The following is a 19531-nucleotide window of genomic DNA, read 5'->3' as shown; positions in this document are numbered from 1 at the left end:
TAGAAGAGACAAAAATACAAGGACTTCCATGCAGTAGTTGGGACCTGGTCAAGGTCTAAGGTGACAAGCCATAAACCCTTAAAATGGAACATGGTTCCACGATTTTCTCCAGAAGCCCATGACTTCCCATCAAGGCCCAGTTCAGGTGCCATCTTCTACATGAAGCTTTCTGTAATCTCCTTCATCTAAGAGTGATTTGTTTGACTTCTCCTTTACATACATCACATTTATATATGTATCACAGTTATTTATATCATCCTCCTTACTAGCTTCAGCAGGGTGTATCTTTTTTTTTTCTCTAGCCTTATTTCTAGAGCTATCTTTGTAGTGGATGCTTACATGCTTGAGGATTTGAACTAGCGTTCATCTTAAGTGTTCTGCTCACAAAATGTCCAAATAATTGGTTTAATTTTTCAACCATTCAGCTGGGGTACCTTGATAACCTCATTTCAGGGGCTGGAAGGCTGTGGCAGTTCACTAGGGAAGAGATTCATTCAAAGCCATATTATAGTTTGGTTACCTCTTAATTTTGTCTTCCTTGTTAAGATCCCTGGGCCTCCCTACCTTTACAGGAGTAACTCAACCATTCATTTCCTGAGTTTAGGGGTTCAGTCTGTGCAAGAGAATGATCTCAGTTTAAAAAGAAATGTCTCAATTTAGGATTTCAGCCCATAAAAGGAAAAAACCTGAAGCCTCCTTCTAGAAGCTGCCGCTGACAACGCAGACTGCTCTTACTCTTAATTTAACGTCTGCAGAGTTGCTTTGAATACACATCACTTATGGCCTCAGAAATGCATCATTCCTCATTGTAGGGTGTCTTACAGTCTTGTAACTCTACAAGAGCTGTGCCAAGATGATACTGTATCATCTATTTTTGGACTTCTTGAACGTGCAACAAGAGAATGGACAAAAAAGACAAACAAAAAAAACTGACTTCTCTCTTTGCTTATGTGGCCCTCCATTTTAGTAACAAAGATGGCAAAGTGGATGTTATTAGACCAGAGTGTCTTCTAGCACAAACTCCTTTGAGTAGTTTTCACATCTTTGTACATGGTCAAATAGTAATTAGTAAATGATGACGGGTGATTCCAAAGAGGATATCAACTATGAGAGAGAGATGGGTGGTGCAACGGTTACATCAGAGGGCCTGGAATCAAGGAGAAGAGTTCAAATGTGGTCTCAGACACTTACTAGCTGGGTGACCCTGGGTTAATCACTTCATCTCTGCTTGTCCGAGTTTCCTTAACTGCAAAATGAGGAAAATGATGACACTTACCTGCCAGGGTTGTCGTGAGGATCAAGTGAGATAACATTGGTCAAGTGCTTGGCACAGTGGCACATAGTATGTACTGTATAAATGCTTATTTCCTTCATTTTCTCTTTCTTAAAGATATCTATGATTTGAAATGCTTCCAGAGATGGAGTACGGGAAGAGGGGAATTTGATAAACTGGACTGATTTGGTCTTCAAAGGAAAGTTCGTACATCATTCCCAGCAAGTATTCAAAAGATCGTGATGGACCTAAAGGTCCCTGCTGCTTGGGTGAATGTTCAGTCTGGTGTAATTCCAATGAAATAAAGCTGAATAAAAGGCCTAACACAAAAATCAGGCAAATATGTCAAATATGTTTAATTTTTTAAAATAACTGATGGCAAAATAAAATATTTACATCACATCATACCGTGTAAACACGTCTCTGTACAAAGAAATATACATGCAAAATAATGTAAAAATTTAACTGAAATAATAAAAGAAATAATACACAAATAAAAGTTATGAGGTTACGAATACACATCCAGTTTTGAATTCATTTTTTTCTCTTAAAAAGTTTCTGTACAACTTTACAAAGAGGAAACAAAAACCCCAACAAAACTAATAAATAAAATACATTGGAAGTTGCAAAGCTAACTAAGCTGGTTTATGGCTCAAGACCCAGATGTCTAACTGGCTTGGGGATGCAGGCTGGTTTCCTAATTATTGTACTTCACACAGTCACAGATAAAAAGACATCCAGGAAAATCCCAAGTAGCCCAGAAGCACATCCCACTTCATTGAAAATACCTCCAATGTCACCATGACCTTAGCCACAGTGACATAGGTGTTGGATTCTGGCCTCGTGGTGGCTGACCCTTGATTGGCTTTTTTAACCAAAGAACACAAAATTCAGCCAATTATTGTACAGAAAGTAAACAGATTCAAAAATATTAAAAAGTACTAAATGTCAAGATTGATTTTGGGAGAAAAATAATACTTTGGCATTTGGAATAATAGTATAATAAATTTTAAAATGTTACCCTATTATCCAGTTTTAGATTTGGAATAGGAAATCACTTTTTACAGTCCTCAAAACTGACAAGAATTTTTGCTATGTGTTAACTACCTTAAAAACTAATGGCACAGTGATACAATCCCTTCCCCCACCCCCCCCTCCAAAAAAACCCCTTTAGTCACACACACAGAACCATAAAGCTCACCGTACTAAGCATGTGCTTTTTCTATATATTTATTCAGTTACAACAGAGGTCCTCATAAATAGTTGCATAAAATGTTAAAGCCACAACATTGCACATGATATGAAATCAAACAGAAAAACCCCAACGAGTGCATTTACAGTATTTTCATCTGGCTGGATACCGCTCAACAATCTGATTGATGGGTTTGGTGGGGTGTGGGGGGGGAACAGGAGGGGGGTAACGCCCTTGGAGTCCTTTTCTGATGGGCTGGTAAACTTTGACCCCCTCCACTGAAGGACCTGAACAGTGGTATGCCACTATTTAGGACGCTGAGGGGGTGGGGCAAATTGAGGGTGAGGGAGGGCTTACAGACTGAAGGCAGGAACAGTCTATATACAAGTAAGGCCTACATTTTATCAGAGCAAAACGATTCATTCTATTTGTATGCAAAAGTTTGAGGTTGGATGCACTTAAAAGACAAATCTGGTCTCAGTGCATTGCTATGCAAGATACAGATAGACGAGGCTACTGGATAAGCCCTATGACCCGGATGAAACCAAGATGCAAATGGAAGCCATATTAATGGATAACCATTTGAGTGAGTCTTCTCCAGATATGTGTCTTTGTTTTGTTCATTAATACCAGTGGTTTGAACATAGGCATTTATTTTTCTTGAATAAATCTTGAAAATGTTAATTTTGCAAAATTCTATTCCTGTTTGTTTTTTAAAAAAGTATCTTTTTTTTTTTGCAGAAACCTGAATAAAATACTGTGATACAGCAATGCTCTATCTGCCTTTTTGCAGAGTATGATTTTAAAGTCCTCCACCCCAGCATAGCTTGCATCTATAAGTCCCAAGTACTGTTACTCACAGCTTACTTGGAATGCAATTTCACACGATGAACATACTAGCAGCTGATTGGCTGTGTTTTTTTTTCTCCTCAAAATTCAAATTAACAGTTGATTGGCAGGTGAAAGAGAATGAGAAAGAACTTCAAGATAGGTCAAACCCTAGGTAAGAGCCTGCTCTGTAAGAAGTTTTTGATGCTACGAATGGGTCGAACATCATTCTGGTGTTTTCGCCGCTCTATGAAAGAAGTCAGTCTTGATATATCAAGGCTATCAGCACTGTTGTTATTGCCCAGCTGCAACCACTGATCCTGGAGGGAGAGCGCAGCAGAAGGACGCTGAGCAGGGTCATCTCGTAGTAGGAAACATACAAAATCTTTGGCCTTCTGGCTAACTCCTTTAAAGTAGTCATCTGGGAAACTAAAGTCTAAGCGGCAAATGTTTAGGCATGTTTCTTCTACACTGTCATCCAGGAAAGGAGATACACCACTAAGAAGGACATACGTGAGCACTCCGATACTCCAAGTATCTGAGGTAAGGGAGACAGGATTCCCAAGGATGATTTCGGGAGCTGCAAATTCTGGGTTCCCCAGTAACTGGTGGATATAGTAAGTTGTGTTGAGTTGGACTGCATCTCCAAAGTCAGCCAGTTTTATTGTTGGCTTAGCCAAGCTCTGATCCACCAAAATGTTTTCAGGCTAGAAAATACAAGAAGGAAACTGTTATCTTGTGAAAAACCAACTACTCACTCACCTACCACCACCAGAATTTAGATGATACTTTAACGTCTGCAGAATATTTTATAAGTATTAACTCAATTGACCTTCACAACAACCCCGAAAGGTAGATGTTACTATTATCCTCATTTTGCAGATGAGGTTAATGGAGGCAGAAAGAGGTTAACCAACTTGCCCAGAGTCACACAGAAAGTAAACGTCTGAAGCCAAATGTGAACCCAAGTCTTCCTGACACCAGGTATCATACTTTATCCACTGTGCTAAAACAATCTCCATCTCCCTCACCCCCATCTTAGGCTAATTTTATTATAACTCATTTCAGTTTAACAAATTGTGTGCACTAGGCACCATAGGAGACACAAAGATAAGACAGATGCTACTCTTAAGAGTTGGAAAAGTAGTCAAAACCATTTACTTAGAGAGCAGGATAAAATCTTTATATGTTCAGCATAGATGCCCCTAACATTGCTGAGGAGAAGGAGAGCTCTTTCATAAAGTTGGTGTGTGCACGCGCGCGTGTGTGTGCATGTGCGTGTGTGCGTGCACGTATGTGCGTGTGTGTGTGTGTGTGTGTGTGTGTTTGATGTGTGACTTCATCAGTGAAAGAACTTTCAGCTTGGAAACTCTTCATTTATTTATGCTGTAGCTCAGCAGCTCACCTGTCACTTAAATGTCTTAGAAAGTTGTCTGGGGATACTGATTTGTTAAGCATCCCAGTGCCTCAGACTCAGGTCAGGAAGACTCCAGAGTCCTCAGATGAATAGCTCTACATTCTGCACAGACTTCACAGGTAATTTCATTGGTCAAATAGTTTCCTCTGAAACTTAACTAACAAAGCTTTGAATAAAGTTCCCTTTCACTTGGCAATGCTGGCTTACAAAGTTGGCTACCAGGTAATGCCCAAAAGGGATTAAAAAAAGCATTCTTTCCCTTCTATAAGTTGATCATGACTGCTCAAATCTACTCCTAAACATATTGAAACATGGCTAAAACCTCAGAAAGTCTTATTGGGTATTAGAAAGACCTGAAGCATCTATGTCACAGGTATTATGGATCATTTACACACTATGAACATTCACTTGCAATGGAGAGATGCAAGCACAGGAGACATACATAGTTATATGTTTATATAGCTATAAAGAGATATAGAGAAATCATAACCTAAAGAAAGGGGAATATGAATTTATTGTGGCATGTGCATTGAGAGGCACAGATAGATTACCCTTATAAATGAGAATCGCAGGATCAGCTGAAATAGTGTGTGCCAAAAGTCTCAGTGCAGTTTCAGCTAACTTCTCCATGCTTTGTCCTCAGTTTCTCAAAGGAAAATCCCCTTGTTTTAATATTCCCTCTATTTATGAAAAACCCAAAACTAAATTCTGGGTCTATGACTGTTCAATGGGAAAGCTTAGCTTTCAGCAGTTTATTGCCTGCAGGACAGGGAAAATACTACATATAAGTATCCAAATGGAGGACAAAGATGTATTACTTTCTAACTTAAGTAACACTGAAATCTGTCAATCACCACCTGCCATACTGGAGCCCTAAGATAATAGTATGTACCACGGAGCAGAATTCAGAATATGACAGGTCCATCTCAAAATCCACTTTAAGTGGTTTATGAATTGAAATCTCAAAAGAGTTGGAATTATTTGGTTTGATCTCTAAGCCAGTCCCAGGGAATGGTTATCAGTGACAGCGTACCAGGGAGGGTCCACTGTTTCCAGTCGGACAAGACCACTGTGTTCAAGAGAGGAGACAATGTTGCAGTTGTTTTAGTAAAAACTCAATTCTCATCCTAAGTCATCAAGAACTTGGGCATTCCACTAACCTTTAGGTCCAGATGTACTATTCTGCAGTTATGAAGGTACTGCACTGCTTCCAGAATCTCTCCAAGATACATTCTAATCTTCCCTTCCGTGAGGTTCCCCCATCGCACAACACAGTCCAAGAGACGGCCTTGATCGGCCCTAGAACGTATAAAAACATCCGCTATGACACTGTTCCCAGGTATATTTCCCATATTCTGAGATGCATAGGAAAACAACTGGACTGCAGAACTATCCCAGGTAATCAAATTCAGGGGTATTCTTCATACCAGTAATAATTCATGGTAGAGTTACCTTTCTGAATTCAAGTATGTTTAGAACCACCTGGATTCAGGTTTGTGTCACCAGGGTGTTTGGGAACCAGTACATAATGGCTACAGAGGATGTGATACAACAGAATTTGTTAGGTACATATGGTCCCTGGTCAAACTATTTTTGTTTTTATTTTAGGAAAGCTCCAAATCTTTTGTTTTTGATTTTCAATATCTATACTTAAGGAATTCTGCTGAATCCTGAAAGATCTTATTTTTTTCTTCCTTTCATTTATGAGATAAAGAATTAAGAAAACATTAGAAGCAAAGGCTTAGAAAGTGGTAAAGAAAGTAGGTCATACGCACATCTCTAAGACCAGGACGTAACTGGTGGAAGTCTCAAACGTATCAAGGAGGCTAATTAGCAGGGGATGCTGGAGATTCTGCATGACTCCAAGTTCATGGGTAACTTGGTCTCGTTTCATCAACTTCTTGTTCACAAACTTAGTGGCTACTGATCGCTTGGTTCCTTTCTGATCACATTTCTTAACAACAGAGAACCTGCCCCTAAAAAACCAAAATTAAATGGCAGTTAGAAAAGATCATTTTAGGGGATTTGGGGAACATCCTATTCTCTAAGATTTGATTATATTATCTAAGTATAACACTTAAGTCAATATGCAGAGTGATTCTGCGGCTATTCAGATATCATGTTATCGAGGCATAAAGATGACAACAGGCTTAATTTAAAATATTTTACGTATATGATTAGTAACTAATTGTAGGTTAGGTAGGTACAATATTACACTTAGGTCTAGCCAAATGTGTCATATGGTTTGCTAAGTCCTACAGAATGCTCCCTGTATTTCAGGGAGTTTTTATTTCATACCTGCCAAGCTCAGCCACTTCACTGTAGAGGGAATCAAAGTTGTCTTTCCAAATTACCATGATCCCATCACTTCCTGGACCTGAAAGAAAGAAGGAATACTTTCATCACCCTTCATCTAGCATGAAAGCTTCAAATCCTGCGAATTCCTACTTATTCCTGTCTCATATAGCCACATCTGTGACTATGTGTGGTGCCAGGGTCTAGAATAGTGTTCCCCTCCACAATGCAATGAATAAATATTAATAACTCATTTATCTTTGTAGTTTTTTATCTAATTAATTTTAATCGAATTTTCTCTAAGTACTGCCATACAAAATACTTTAAAATAACAATAACTTTGATTCAGTTCAAAAAGCATTTATTAAGCACCTAGTGGGTACTAGGCACTGAAGATAAAAAAGTCGAAAATAAAGCTCTCCTAGTCTTCAAGGAACTTACATTTTATTGAGACAAAACAACATGTAAATAGAAAATTAATGCAAAATATACGCTAAATGGTTTCCAAAGGAAAGGAACTAGAAACTCCTGTGCTTTGAAGGGAACTAGGGATTCCAGGAGACTGAGATGAGAAAGAAATGCATTTTAAATATGGGGGATCATTTGTTCAAAGGCATGGAGTTGGGAGATGGATTGCTACATCTGGAGAACAAGCAGGCCAGATTGGCTGGAATATGGAGATGTGACAGAGAGCAATGTATAACAAACCTGGAAAGGTAGGCTGGACTCAGACTATGAAACCAGTCTCTCTACATAGTAAAACAATGCAGTTTGTATTTTATCCTAGAGGCAAGAGGGAGCCACTGAAGCTTCTTGAGCAAGAGGGAGATTGGAGAAAGGAGGCCATTGAGGAGGCTATGACAACAGTTCAGGTGAGACATGAGGAGCGCCTGAGGTACACTAACGACCATGTGAGTGGAAGTAGGGGAACATATGGCAGATGTACTGTGGAGAAAGCAGAGATGGGACTTACTTGACAACATTAGGAATGAAAGGTAAGAGAGAAGAAAGATGGTGATTCCTTCAACAGAAATTGAAAAGTTAAGAAGTTTTCTTGGAGAAATATATACATCAGGTGAATCGGAAATGTCTATGGCACATCTAGCTGGAGACATCTATTAGCTATTTAGTGATATAAGACTGAAGCCTGGTTGAGAGACTGGGGCTGGATATATATTGGGAGCTGTCTACGTAGCAGTACTGGCTGAACCCAAGAGAGCTGATGAGATCACCAAGAAAGAGACTGTAGAGAGAGAGCATGGCCCAGGACAGAGCCCAGTAGTACACTGACACATAGAGGGTGGAACAAGATGACAACTCAGCCAAGGACATTTTGAAGGATAAGTCAGTTAGGCTGGAGCAGAACCAAGTAAGCATAGTGTTGTGAAAAATCTAGGGAGGAGGGTATTTCAGAGATGTTAGCGGTAGGTCAAGAAAGATGGGGACTGAGAAAAAACCAAGAGATGTATAATATATTAAACTCTTATTATAATTTCATGAACATTCAAACCCATGAAATACTGGAGTAATTTTTAATTTAGTCTCCCTAAAAGAAGCATAATTCAGATTTGCTGTTTGATCCTTTAAATCAAGGGGTTCTTTTTACTTTCTGTCCTTGATGCCTTCACTTCATTCCCTGACCTCCTTCAAAGTGCTCTATGCTGTGAGCTGAGTTAGACTTGTATTCTAATGCTTCATTATAACTATATTTCTTCACCTTGAGACTTCTGCCTCCACTAAATTCCTTCTCTGATGCCTCATCATGGCATTGTCTGTTAGATCCTGTGTACAGAGAAACACTGAAGGGCTATGTCAGTTCTAAATGCAGTGAAAATTGGCCACTGCAGAGTCAAGCATACACTCCATGAAGGGTTCTAAGGGTTTGAATAACTTTGTCCTAGGTATGTTACTGAGCTTATGATTGCCAATATGATATAGGAAGCACCATTTATGTTTTCAATTGAAATTCCTATTATATGTTTTATAACACTAACATACCTCCCAATTGGTTTCACATTCATCTTGTAATTCTGGTCATGATTTTAAAAAAACAAAACAACTTTTGTAAAATAACCTGAGGTGAGGGATACAATGAGTCACTTTCAAAGTCCTGATAAGTTTCAAATAAACAATTAATTTGGTCTTATTACAGCATGATCAGTTGGTAGCTATAATCCAGTATTTCAAAAGAAGCCAGACTTAGCAGACCCTAGGTACTGGAAAGCTCTTCCAGTGATATACAGCCTGGCTGCAGGCTCTGTGTGTATCTGCCACAGACTAGCCTAGATCTTTTCAGAGGTTCATCACCAGTTTGACTGCTGGGAAAATCTTGACGACCATTTACCAAGTTCTAGAAGGATTATAATCATGGCTTTTGGAAGTTGCTTCTATCCACTTATAAAAGGAATGCATTGTATAGCCCTTTCTCAGTATAATTTCTTTAACTAGGTCATTCTGAAACTTTTGCCATTTCTGTCAAGAAATTTTGGACCCCTGCTAACTAAAAAATGAAGGTTACATCTGAGTCAATATGTTGTCCACTTCTTCCATTTATGAACAATAGACTTCTTTTTTTTAAATGCAGATCAAGTGACATAATCATGGCAGTCTAGTGAACAAATAAATCCCTGGCACATTTTTTATGGAATACCTTTTTACCAGGGAATAAAAAATGGTTATTGTTGCCTTGAAAACCACTTTTAGAATCTGATTTCAGAAGTGGACTTAGATGATAAAATTCTGTTTGAATCCCCAGCAAAGTCTTCTTGGCTATCCCCAGGCTCACATATTTAGACAGGAAATGTCCCAAAATCAAAGGGGAAAGTAGGTGTGCACTATGGGTGGGCAGTAGGGGGTAAGAGAATGGATGGATGGCTTGTAGCTCTGGGGAGTTTGTAGCAGTGGCCAACCTGATTACATAATCATGAAGGTAGCTAAATGTCTTCTTATCTTAAAAAGAAAAGAAAAGAAAACATTTTACAAAATGGGAAAATATTTCAAGCCAACTTTGAGCAGCTCAAGGTTCATTCATCCAGTTAGGTAGCTCTGCTATACATTCTCCACATAACTATTCCCCATGAAGACTTGCAGCATGAAGATGTTCAAACCCTTCAGAAGTCCCTCAGCTATCATTAGCTTCTGACACACTGAAATCCCTGCACAATGTCTCTCTGCAGTTCCTTTTAAAAAGACTTCTTAATTTCTTTGTTCTCTGGTCAAAGATCATCCTTCCACCTGATTTTGTAATCTTAAAATAATTTTTCTGCATTGCTTAGATTTACTGAGTTTAAATTATACAGGTGAAAGGGACTCGGAGCCATTCCATTTTTTTAGGTGGTGTCTGAACAGAGGGACCCTTCACAGAATCCTAACTGATGGTTGTAGAGTGTTAACACCCCCAAAGTTGCCATTTTATATACTAGATTTTTGTTGGAAGCTGCCATCTATGCCACTGACAAGCCGTTAAGAATACTATTTCTCGGACGGAGCCAAGATGGCGGAGTAGAAAGACGCACATACACATAGCTCCGAACCCACAACCCACAGAATGGCTAGAGGGGACCAACTCACGGTGAATTCTGCACCCAGAGGCCACGGAATATTGGAGCGAGGGAGATTTCTGTTCCGGTGAGACCTGCAAACCTCTCGCGGGGGGTCCTTCGTGCTGCGGACTGGGCTCCGGGACTGGGAGCAGAGGGCAGCCCTGCAGCGGCCGCGACACCGTGAGGAAAAGATCCGAGTGGGCTACGGGTACGGGATCTCCAGAGGCCACACGGGTCCCTCCACCCACAGAGGGACCTGCAAACCTCTCGCAAAAGGTCCGTCGCGCTGCAGACGTGGAGCCCAGCCCAGACCTGCAGCGGCCGCGGCTCCGAGAGGTACAGATCTGAGCAGGCTTCAGGGACAGGATCTCCAGTGGCGGCACAAGCCCCTCCACCCACAGGTGACGGGGGTCGGTGAGAGAGTCTCTTTGGCGAGTCGAGAGGGGAGTGGGATGCCCCCATGGCTCGGGCCCCCCCGGGAGATAGAAGCTGAGAGGCGGCTGCAGACAGGGGCTCCCCAAGCGGGCGGGAGCCTGGATCCATTGTGGAAGGTCTGTACATAAACCCCCTGAGGGAACTGAGCCAGAGAGGCGGCCCTGCCCCTGACCACCTGGACTCAATTCTCGCACTGAATAGCAGCCCTGCCCCCACCAAAAGCCCTAAGGCGGGAAGCAGCATTTGAATCTCAGTCCCCAAATGCTGGCTGGGAGGACCAGGAGGCGAGGTGGGTGTGAGGAGAATATTCAGAGGTCAAGTCACTGGCTGGGGAGAATGCCCAGAAAAGGGAAAAGAAATAAAACTATTGAAGGCTACTTTCTTGGAGAACAGACATTTCCTCCCTTCCTTTCTGATGAGGAAGAACAATGCTTACCATCAGGCAAAGACACAGAAATCAAGGATTCTGTGTCCCAGCCCACCCAACGGGCTCAGGCCATGGAAGAGCTCAAAAAGAATTTTGAAAATCAAGTTAGAGAGGTGGAGGAAAAACTGGGAAGAGAAATGAGAGGGATGAAAGAGAAGCATGAAAAGCAGATCAGCTCCCTGCTAAAGGAGACCCAAAAAAATGTTGAAGAAATTAACACCTTGAAAACTAGCCTAACTCAATTGGCAAAAGAGGTTCAAAAGGCCAATGAGGAGAAGAATGCTTTCAAAAGCAGAATTAGCCAAATGGAAAAGGAGATTCAAAAGCTCACTGAAGAAAATAGTTCTTTCAAAACTAGAATGGCACAGATGGACGCTAAGGACTTTGTGAGAAAGACAGATATCACAGAACATAGCGAGAAGATTGGAAAAATGGAAGATAATGTGAAATATCTTATTGGAAAAACAACTGACCTGGAAAATAGATTCAGGAGAGACAATGTAAAAATTCTGGGACTACCTGAAAACCATGATCAAAAGAAGAGCCTAGACATCATTTTCCATGAAATTATCAAGGAAAACTGCCCTGAGATTCTAGAACCAGAGGGCAAAATAAATATTCAAGGAATCCACAGAACACTGCATGAAAGAGATCCAAAAAGAGAAACTCCTAGGAACATTGTGGCCAAATTCCAGAATTCCCAGGTGAAAGAGAAAATATTGCAAGCAGCTAGAAAGAAACAATTCAAATATTGTGGAAATACAATTAGGATAACACAAGATCTAGCACCCTCTACATTAAGGGATCGAAGGGAATGGAATAGGATATTCCAGAAGTCAAAGGAACTAGGACTAAAACCAAGAATCACCTACCCAGCAAAACTGAGTATAATACTTCAGGAGACAAAATGGTCTTTCAATGAAATAGAGGATTTTCAAATTTTCTTGATGAAAAGACCAGAGCTGAAAAGAAAATTTGACTTTCAAACACAAGAATGAAGAGAACCATGAAAAGGTGAACAGCAAAGAGAAGTCATAAGGGACTTACTAAAGTTGAACTGTTTACATTCCTACATGGAAAGACAATATTTGTAACTCTTGAAACATTTCAGTATCTGGGTACTGGGTGGGAGTACACACACACACATGCACACACGCACACATACATAGAGACAGAGTGCACAGAGTGAATTGAAGAGGATGGGATCATATTTAAAAAAAAAAATGAAATCAATCAGTGAGAGAGAAATATTGGGAGGAGAAAGGGAGAAATTGAATGGGGCAAATTATCTCTCATAAAAGAGGCAAGCAAAAGACTTATTAGTGGAGGGATAAAGAGGGGAGGCGAGAGAAAAACATGAGGTCTACTCTCATCACATTCCACTAAAGGAAAGAATAAAATGCACACTCATTTTGATAGGAAAACCTATCTCACAATACAGGAGAGTGGGGGACAAGGGGACAAGCAGGGTGGGGGGGAGGATAGAGGGGAGGGCATGGGGAGGAGAATGCAATCCGAGGTCGACACTCATGGGGAGGGAAAGGATCATGAGAGAATAGAAGTAATGGGGGACAGGATAGGATGGAGGGAAATATAGTTAGTCCTATACAACACAACTAGTATGGAAATCATTTGCAAAATTACACAGATTTGGCCTATATTGAATTGCTTGTCTTCCAAAGGGAAGGGGTGGAGAGGGAGGGAGCTAAAGAAGTTGGAACTCAAAGTGTTAGGATCAACTGTAATGTTCTTACCACTGGGTAACAAGAAATACAGGTTAAGGGGTCAAGAAAGCTATCTGGCCCTACAGGACAAAAGAGAAGATGGAGACAAGGGCAGAGAGGGAGGATAGAAGAGAGAGTAGATTGGTCACAGGGGCAATTAGAATGCTTGGGTTTGGGGGGGGAGGGGAGAAAAGGGGAGAAAATTTGTAACCCAAAATTTTGTGAAAATAAATGTTAAAAGTTAAATAAAAAAAAAAAAAGATACGTGAAAAGAGGGGACAATAAAAAAAAAAAAAAGAATACTATTTCTCCTGTAAACAGTTGGCTCCTTCAGATCTGAAGCAGACCAGATACATTAAATGAGAACTTTCAGTTTCATATACAAGGTGTCCCAAAAGTCTTAGTGCAGTCTATAAGCTCAAGTAGCTTGAAGTTTTAACAGCTTAACACTTCCCTAAGACTTTTGGGATACCTTCATTGTGAAATTGAAAGCTCTCATTTTATAATATAAAGGAACAGCCCAAATAACACAGAATACAATAAGTCTAGGATAAAGATCATACAAACTGTATAATACGTGCTATGTTAGCTCAGGTTTTCTTTCTGCCCCAAGGGACCCCATCTTCCTAGGACAAACTATGGACCTTCTTGCTGAGGCCTCCATTACTTAAGGTTTTACACTGCCAAGTTTCAGAGCTCATTCTGCTTCTGAAATCGATAAATATCTTATATCTGTTAATCCATAGTTTATTAGCTAAACTAATGCATTAATATTTTGAGGACAGGACTACATCTCCTTTAGAATGGAAGCACCTTGAGGGCAGGGATTATCTTATTTTTGTATCTGTAATCCTAACACCTAGCAGTGTTTGGCCCATGCTGAGTAAGTGCTAAATACATACTTTTGATTTGTTCATTCATCCATCTTTCTTTGAAGACTTAAATGCTTGTTGAACTTGAATAATAGAAAGAGGACTGGGTTAGCAGGACATATTTTAACAGTGGCCTTGTGGAGATAATACCTCTGCCTTTGTTGTGCTAACCCAAGGATCAATAATCTAGAATCTTGGTGCCATCTAAGCATGTCACCATCTCTGTATCTATCTCTCTACCACTAAGGACAGTTGCAACCTGCTGCTACTCAACTGTTTCACTGGGCCCACCATCCCTAAGACTTTAGAAGAACAGGAGAAGCCACTTTGAATGCAACCTTTGAAAGACTGCCTAACCCTCTTCTAGTCCCTTCATGACTTCATGATGGAAATTTTCAGGTTAAGGTAAACTATTAGATAATATATTTTTCTAGAAAGATATGACATTATGGTATCTCTTTAATTATACCATACAAGTGACTACCCAAGCTTATGAAACAGGCTGGTCCTGCTTGTACAGTGAGGACCTGCATGGCAAACATCCTCATTTTGTCCAGCTTACCCAACCTTCATTCTGAAAGACCTATAAAGAGCGGCAGAGGAAGTTTTGGCCAACCACTGTGTAGCTTACCTAGAACTCTCAGACTGGCTGAAGATGATACTGAACCCATGTCGTTCACAGCTATACACGTGTAGATACCATCATCTTCGGTGGTCACACCGATTATCTTCAGAGTGGCCTCTCCTAAATCACTGCCAAATACATATATACACATATTAGAATTTCTTGTAGTGAAGCAGACACTGGAAACCCTGTTAGATCTTTATCCTTCCTGTATGTCCACGTGTGCATACATACAGATACACACACACACGCACTGCCCAAGTGGCCGTGAGCTATCATGGATGGAGAGCCTGCTTCCAGATTGGGAAGACCAGCCTCAAATCCTGCCTCTGACACTTCTTAGCCTTGTGATCATGGGTAAATGACTCAACTTCTCAGATCTGTTCTGTGAAGTTTGGATTCCGTCAAAAGGCTGCATTTGAGGACCTAGAGGGCCATATGTGGCCTCAAGGCTGCATGCAGACTCCTCATCCCTGGCTAGGACTTCTACACCAAGCAAGCTACTTTGATGGAGAAAGCTCTCACACTAGTAGTCTCCCAGAATAAATGCATAGAACCTTCCTATATTCAGGCAAATGCAGTGAATACAGGTATTAAATTTTCTTCTTATTCATATTCTATCACACACTACCCTTAGTAAGTGAAGCTAACATAAGATTAAGAACTGGCATACCTGTATGAGATGCTGTAGCGTCCATTACTGTTCAATGTGTTGTGTTCGGGGCCCTTCCAAATTATTGAAGCTTTGGGGCGACCACAAACTCTACATCGAAGAACAATGGTCTCTCCTGTCTCACATGTTACCTCACTCAATGGTATTATAAATTCTGGGGGAACTGAAAAGGAGAATGAACAAATTAACTTCAGTGAACTACTTAGTTCTTTTGTACCCTCCTTATGACCACCCTCCCGAAACAAAAGAATGAGGATATTTAATTCATATAGCTAGGAAAGCCCTAAATTCCAAAAAGAGAAAGTATCTCTTTAAGATGCTTCAGTGAGTTAAAAATACTCTTCTCACCAATCACTATGAATCTGAGAAACCAAAAATGCAACTTACCATCATAAATGTAGTTGGGATTAAGAAGCTGAAACAGAAAACAAAACAATGAAAGGATGGATTATTTTAAGGATCATTGGTGTCAGTTCCTACTAGAATTATTTCCTAAAGATATAAAAAGTAGTAATTTGACCTAGAAATAAAATGATGAAAAATATTTTTGATTATTTTTGAACACAACATGGAAGCTTTATGCCTCAGCAATTTTATTCTTTGTCTTTAAAGCGTTTTTGTCTCTCCTCAAACATAAAAGTGATGCTTAAACTTAATGTGCTTTGTTTTTCTCTTTAATGTAAAGGGCTTCTTTTTCACAATATTGTTAGTTGGTCTCCTTGGTCTACTCATTTCACTCTGGATCAGTTCAAACAAGTCTTCCCTAAAATTGTTCTTTTCATAATTTCTTATGACAAAACCATATTCCATTATACTCATAAATCGTAATTTGTTCACCTACTCACCAAATGACTGGCATCTTTTTAGTTTTCAGTTCTTCTGGGCATGAATAATGTAGGAATTTGTTTTCCTTGACTACGAGTATGGTAGCAAGAGTTACCATATATAACATTTGTAACAAGGGTTTTGATTTTTTGGAGGGAGAGGAGATAAGGGGAAAGAAAATAAATACTTAATGGAAAAAATAAAATTTAACTAAGAAAAAGGAAAGGGTGTTCCCTCTACAAGCTCTCTCACCCTCTCTTCTCCCCTGGCCACAACAAACTATTACATTAATTCTATAGGTTTCAAATCTCTGAGTACCTTGGGACAACCTATATCATATTTATTGTTGTATCACCAGCGTCTATCAAAGTACCATGGAAGTTTTTCACATATAGGAGGTAAGCCCTTTTCCCCATCTCATGAAAACTCCTATTTCCCATGGATCTAAGGTTTGAAGGAATCTGATAATCGTAGATTAAAGCAGTGTACAGCTAAGCCTAACCCTTTAGGGGAATATTTACATTTTAAAACTAAAGTGACTTAACCCAAATGGAATAAGATGGAAATTCATTTCCTACATGGTCTCTGGGTGTAAAGAGGATGCTTTTCCAGTTCCTCTTCATCATCCCTTTCACATGTTCTAGGGTTCTCTTTATCATTACTCCAGCAAGAGCCTAGCAGTATTTCATGTATATAATGCCATGAATGGGCTTAAGCAATAGCATTGGAAAAGCTGTAAGGCACAGGATGGAGGAAAGGAGAAAAAAGGTGGAGGGAGAAGGAATGGAATGGAAACTACAGAAGGAGTGATAAGGAGGAATAAAGGAAGAAGACAGAAATTGCGGTATAGGCTGTAGCTCTCTGATATGATGGCATCTGGTGAGAAGCAGAAAAGGGCACAGTTACCACAAATACATTTAATTTAGCAAATGTATAATTCTTGGCTGTCCTTTGTTTGGTTCATGACTAATTCTGGTTGCGTGTGCATTTGGAAGAACACTCTGGACTACCACAAGACAGTTTCACTGACCTTCACAGAAACTTTGTTGGTAAGTCCTTCTCGTGATTTGCGGTAACCATTTTCTAATTTGCCTTCCCTTTTGCCGTCTTTATCTTTTTTCTCAGATTTTTTCCTTAAACGGAGTGCTGTGTGCCAAGATGTTGACTTCCTAGAAGAAAATAAAATGTTCTGTTAAATATCATTCCTTTTTTAAAATGTTCTACAGAGAGTCTTGGAAACAAAATTCATTTGATTCGCAGAAACTGTTGTAAAAGAAAAATATTAAGTTGACAGGTGTGAAGAGCTAAGCAAAAAGCACAGAGCTAAATAAATTCCCCTCTGCTTTAATATAGTAACAACAAAATTACAAGAATTCAACATCACCAGTCTTATATTCAAAAGAAGTTGAAATTTTAAGGACTGAGATATAAAAAGGCTCAGAAAAATAAAAATACGCAAGTGGGATCCTTGCATATAATCAGATTACATAAACATTTATTATTACATTTTATTATATTAATTACATAATATTATATAAAAATATAAGCATAATGAGAGAACTAAAAAGATAAAACAGCTCACAGAAACCTAGGAATGTTGTGAGAGCAGACCTCTGATCAAGCTTTATTTTTCTTCTTAAATGGAAAGAATAAGGGACTTAAGAGCTTTTCCCATACCCCTAAATGCACATCATTATGCTGAGATACTACTGAGTGGCAGTTAGTAGTCCAAATTGCCTGGAAACATGACTGTACTTAGTTAGCAATAAAACTGCAATGAACACTGAAGAGACTGATCAGTTTCAAAGTCTATATCTACTTATCCTATTGGAAGCTGGTTGCCTTTTCATTTTTAAAGACCATCTAAGCTTGGATTTTATGGGGCCAAGCAAGGCACTCCATTTGGTCCACTTTCTACTACAACAGAGTGTGTTTCAGAGAAATTCAGGAGAGAAAGAGGCTTCATTATTACTGTTATAAAGCTAGAAACCAAGTCCCATTTTGCTTAAAATTATGTTTACTACAGCAACTGATAGGTTTCCAATTTTTTAATTACTGAGCTTGACCAAGGAGGCTGACTTTCAAGGATAAATGGTACACTCAATTTCCTTACTGCAGTCACACATCAAACACCAATCCCTCAGACGTACATAACACTGGAACATGCATTAACATTTTGAGGCCCTAAATTTCCTCTAGGATAAAATACAAACTGCCATTCCCCATATGTGACAGGTGTCCTCTCCTATCTCTGTGCCTTTGTACAGGCTGTTGCTCATCCTGGGATGCACTCTGTCTTCATCTGGGTTTGCCTTCCAGCACTCTCAGCTGCCTTCCAATCTCAGCTCAAATGCAACCTCCCAGCAGCCAAGGGCCCATTCTGATCCCCTTTCCACAAGACATTACTTTGTGTTTCCTATTACTTATCTGCTTCTGTGCTGTTTTTCCCAAAGAGGACGTCAGATGGTTTTGCTTTTCATCTCTGCATTCTACCTTCTAGTATAGTGCCTGGCACATAGTAGAGGTTGAATCAATGCTTGCTGAATGAAGGAAGACTGTGACCTGAAACTTTTTTTTGATGAACTGAAAAATCTATTCACATATGAATGTACAATAACTATTTCCTAGAAGACAGATGAGTTTCAGGGACAAATGCACTGGTCCTGGAGTTATGAACGTCAAGTTGGAAACTGGGACGTAATACTTATTAACTGTGTGATCACAGACGGGTAATTTAACTTGTCTGAGCCTCAATTTCCTCATCTATAAAATGAACATGATAATATTTGCATTCCTTGATTCCACAGAGTTGTTCTGAGGGGGGAGCTTCATCAACCTGAAAGTGCTATAAATGGAAATTATTATTATTATTATTATTACCTCTGCAGAGACTGTACATTATTTTCTGGATTATATGTCACCATTAGAATTGTATCTTGTACTAATAGTCCCCTAGTCTTTTCTTCAAATGTAATTTCTATTTTGTCGTTAATCTCACTGGTCTCAAATGTCTACTTTTCTTTCACTCCCCCCATCCTTTTTCCCATCCTCTCACTCCTTTTACAAAATCAGAGAGACTCACTTCATAGTGCCATCAGGGTTCTCTATGATGACTGCACTGGTATGCCCCAGGACATAGCCGGGAATCCAGCCCTCTGCTGCGGGACATTGGTCAGTGGCGGCTCGGAACACCAAAAACATGTTCTGTTGATTGCTGGCTAGAATTTGCACGACCTCTCCTTGATAGACATTGATCTCATCCTCCTTCACTGCCGTGTAATCGTGTGTCACCAGCATGGTGGAGATATTGCTACTGCTGCTACTTTCACTCTATGAAAGGAGAGGGGACAAAATATAATGCTGACAATGATGAAGCCAGTTGTTAGTCGGCACCACGGCTACG

The 19531-nt window shown here is 39.8% G+C and overlaps 1 protein-coding gene across 8 annotated transcripts in view; it reads right to left on the bottom strand.

Annotated features, from left to right (window-relative positions):
- Nucleotides 1-1605: 1605 nt before the first annotated feature.
- TRIO (trio Rho guanine nucleotide exchange factor) overlaps nucleotides 1606-19531 on the bottom strand; it is a 509362-nt gene continuing 491436 nt past the window's right edge. For 7 of the 8 annotated variants that reach the window (XM_072605443.1, XM_072605438.1, XM_072605440.1 and 4 more), the window contains 9 exons: nucleotides 19211-19458; nucleotides 17159-17297; nucleotides 15691-15718; nucleotides 15304-15466; nucleotides 14637-14758; nucleotides 7009-7087; nucleotides 6486-6686; nucleotides 5871-6009; nucleotides 1606-4000 (listed from right to left, as the gene is read on the bottom strand). In XM_072605443.1, coding sequence (XP_072461544.1) covers nucleotides 3458-4000; nucleotides 5871-6009; nucleotides 6486-6686; nucleotides 7009-7087; nucleotides 14637-14758; nucleotides 15304-15466; nucleotides 15691-15718; nucleotides 17159-17297; nucleotides 19211-19458 — 1662 coding nt within the window. In that variant the 3' untranslated portion in view covers nucleotides 1606-3457. Of the gene's footprint in view, nucleotides 4001-5870; nucleotides 6010-6485; nucleotides 6687-7008; nucleotides 7088-14636; nucleotides 14759-15303; nucleotides 15467-15690; nucleotides 15719-17158; nucleotides 17298-19210; nucleotides 19459-19531 lie in introns of those variants that run through there. The other variant, XR_011966271.1, reaches the window with a different exon arrangement.

Source organism: Notamacropus eugenii, chromosome 4, assembly GCF_028372415.1.
Source record: "Notamacropus eugenii isolate mMacEug1 chromosome 4, mMacEug1.pri_v2, whole genome shotgun sequence".
In the NCBI taxonomy this organism is placed as follows: Eukaryota; Metazoa; Chordata; class Mammalia; order Diprotodontia; family Macropodidae; genus Notamacropus; species Notamacropus eugenii.
Note: the sequence above shows the minus strand (reverse complement) of the source record. Positions and strands in the feature narration are given on the sequence as shown.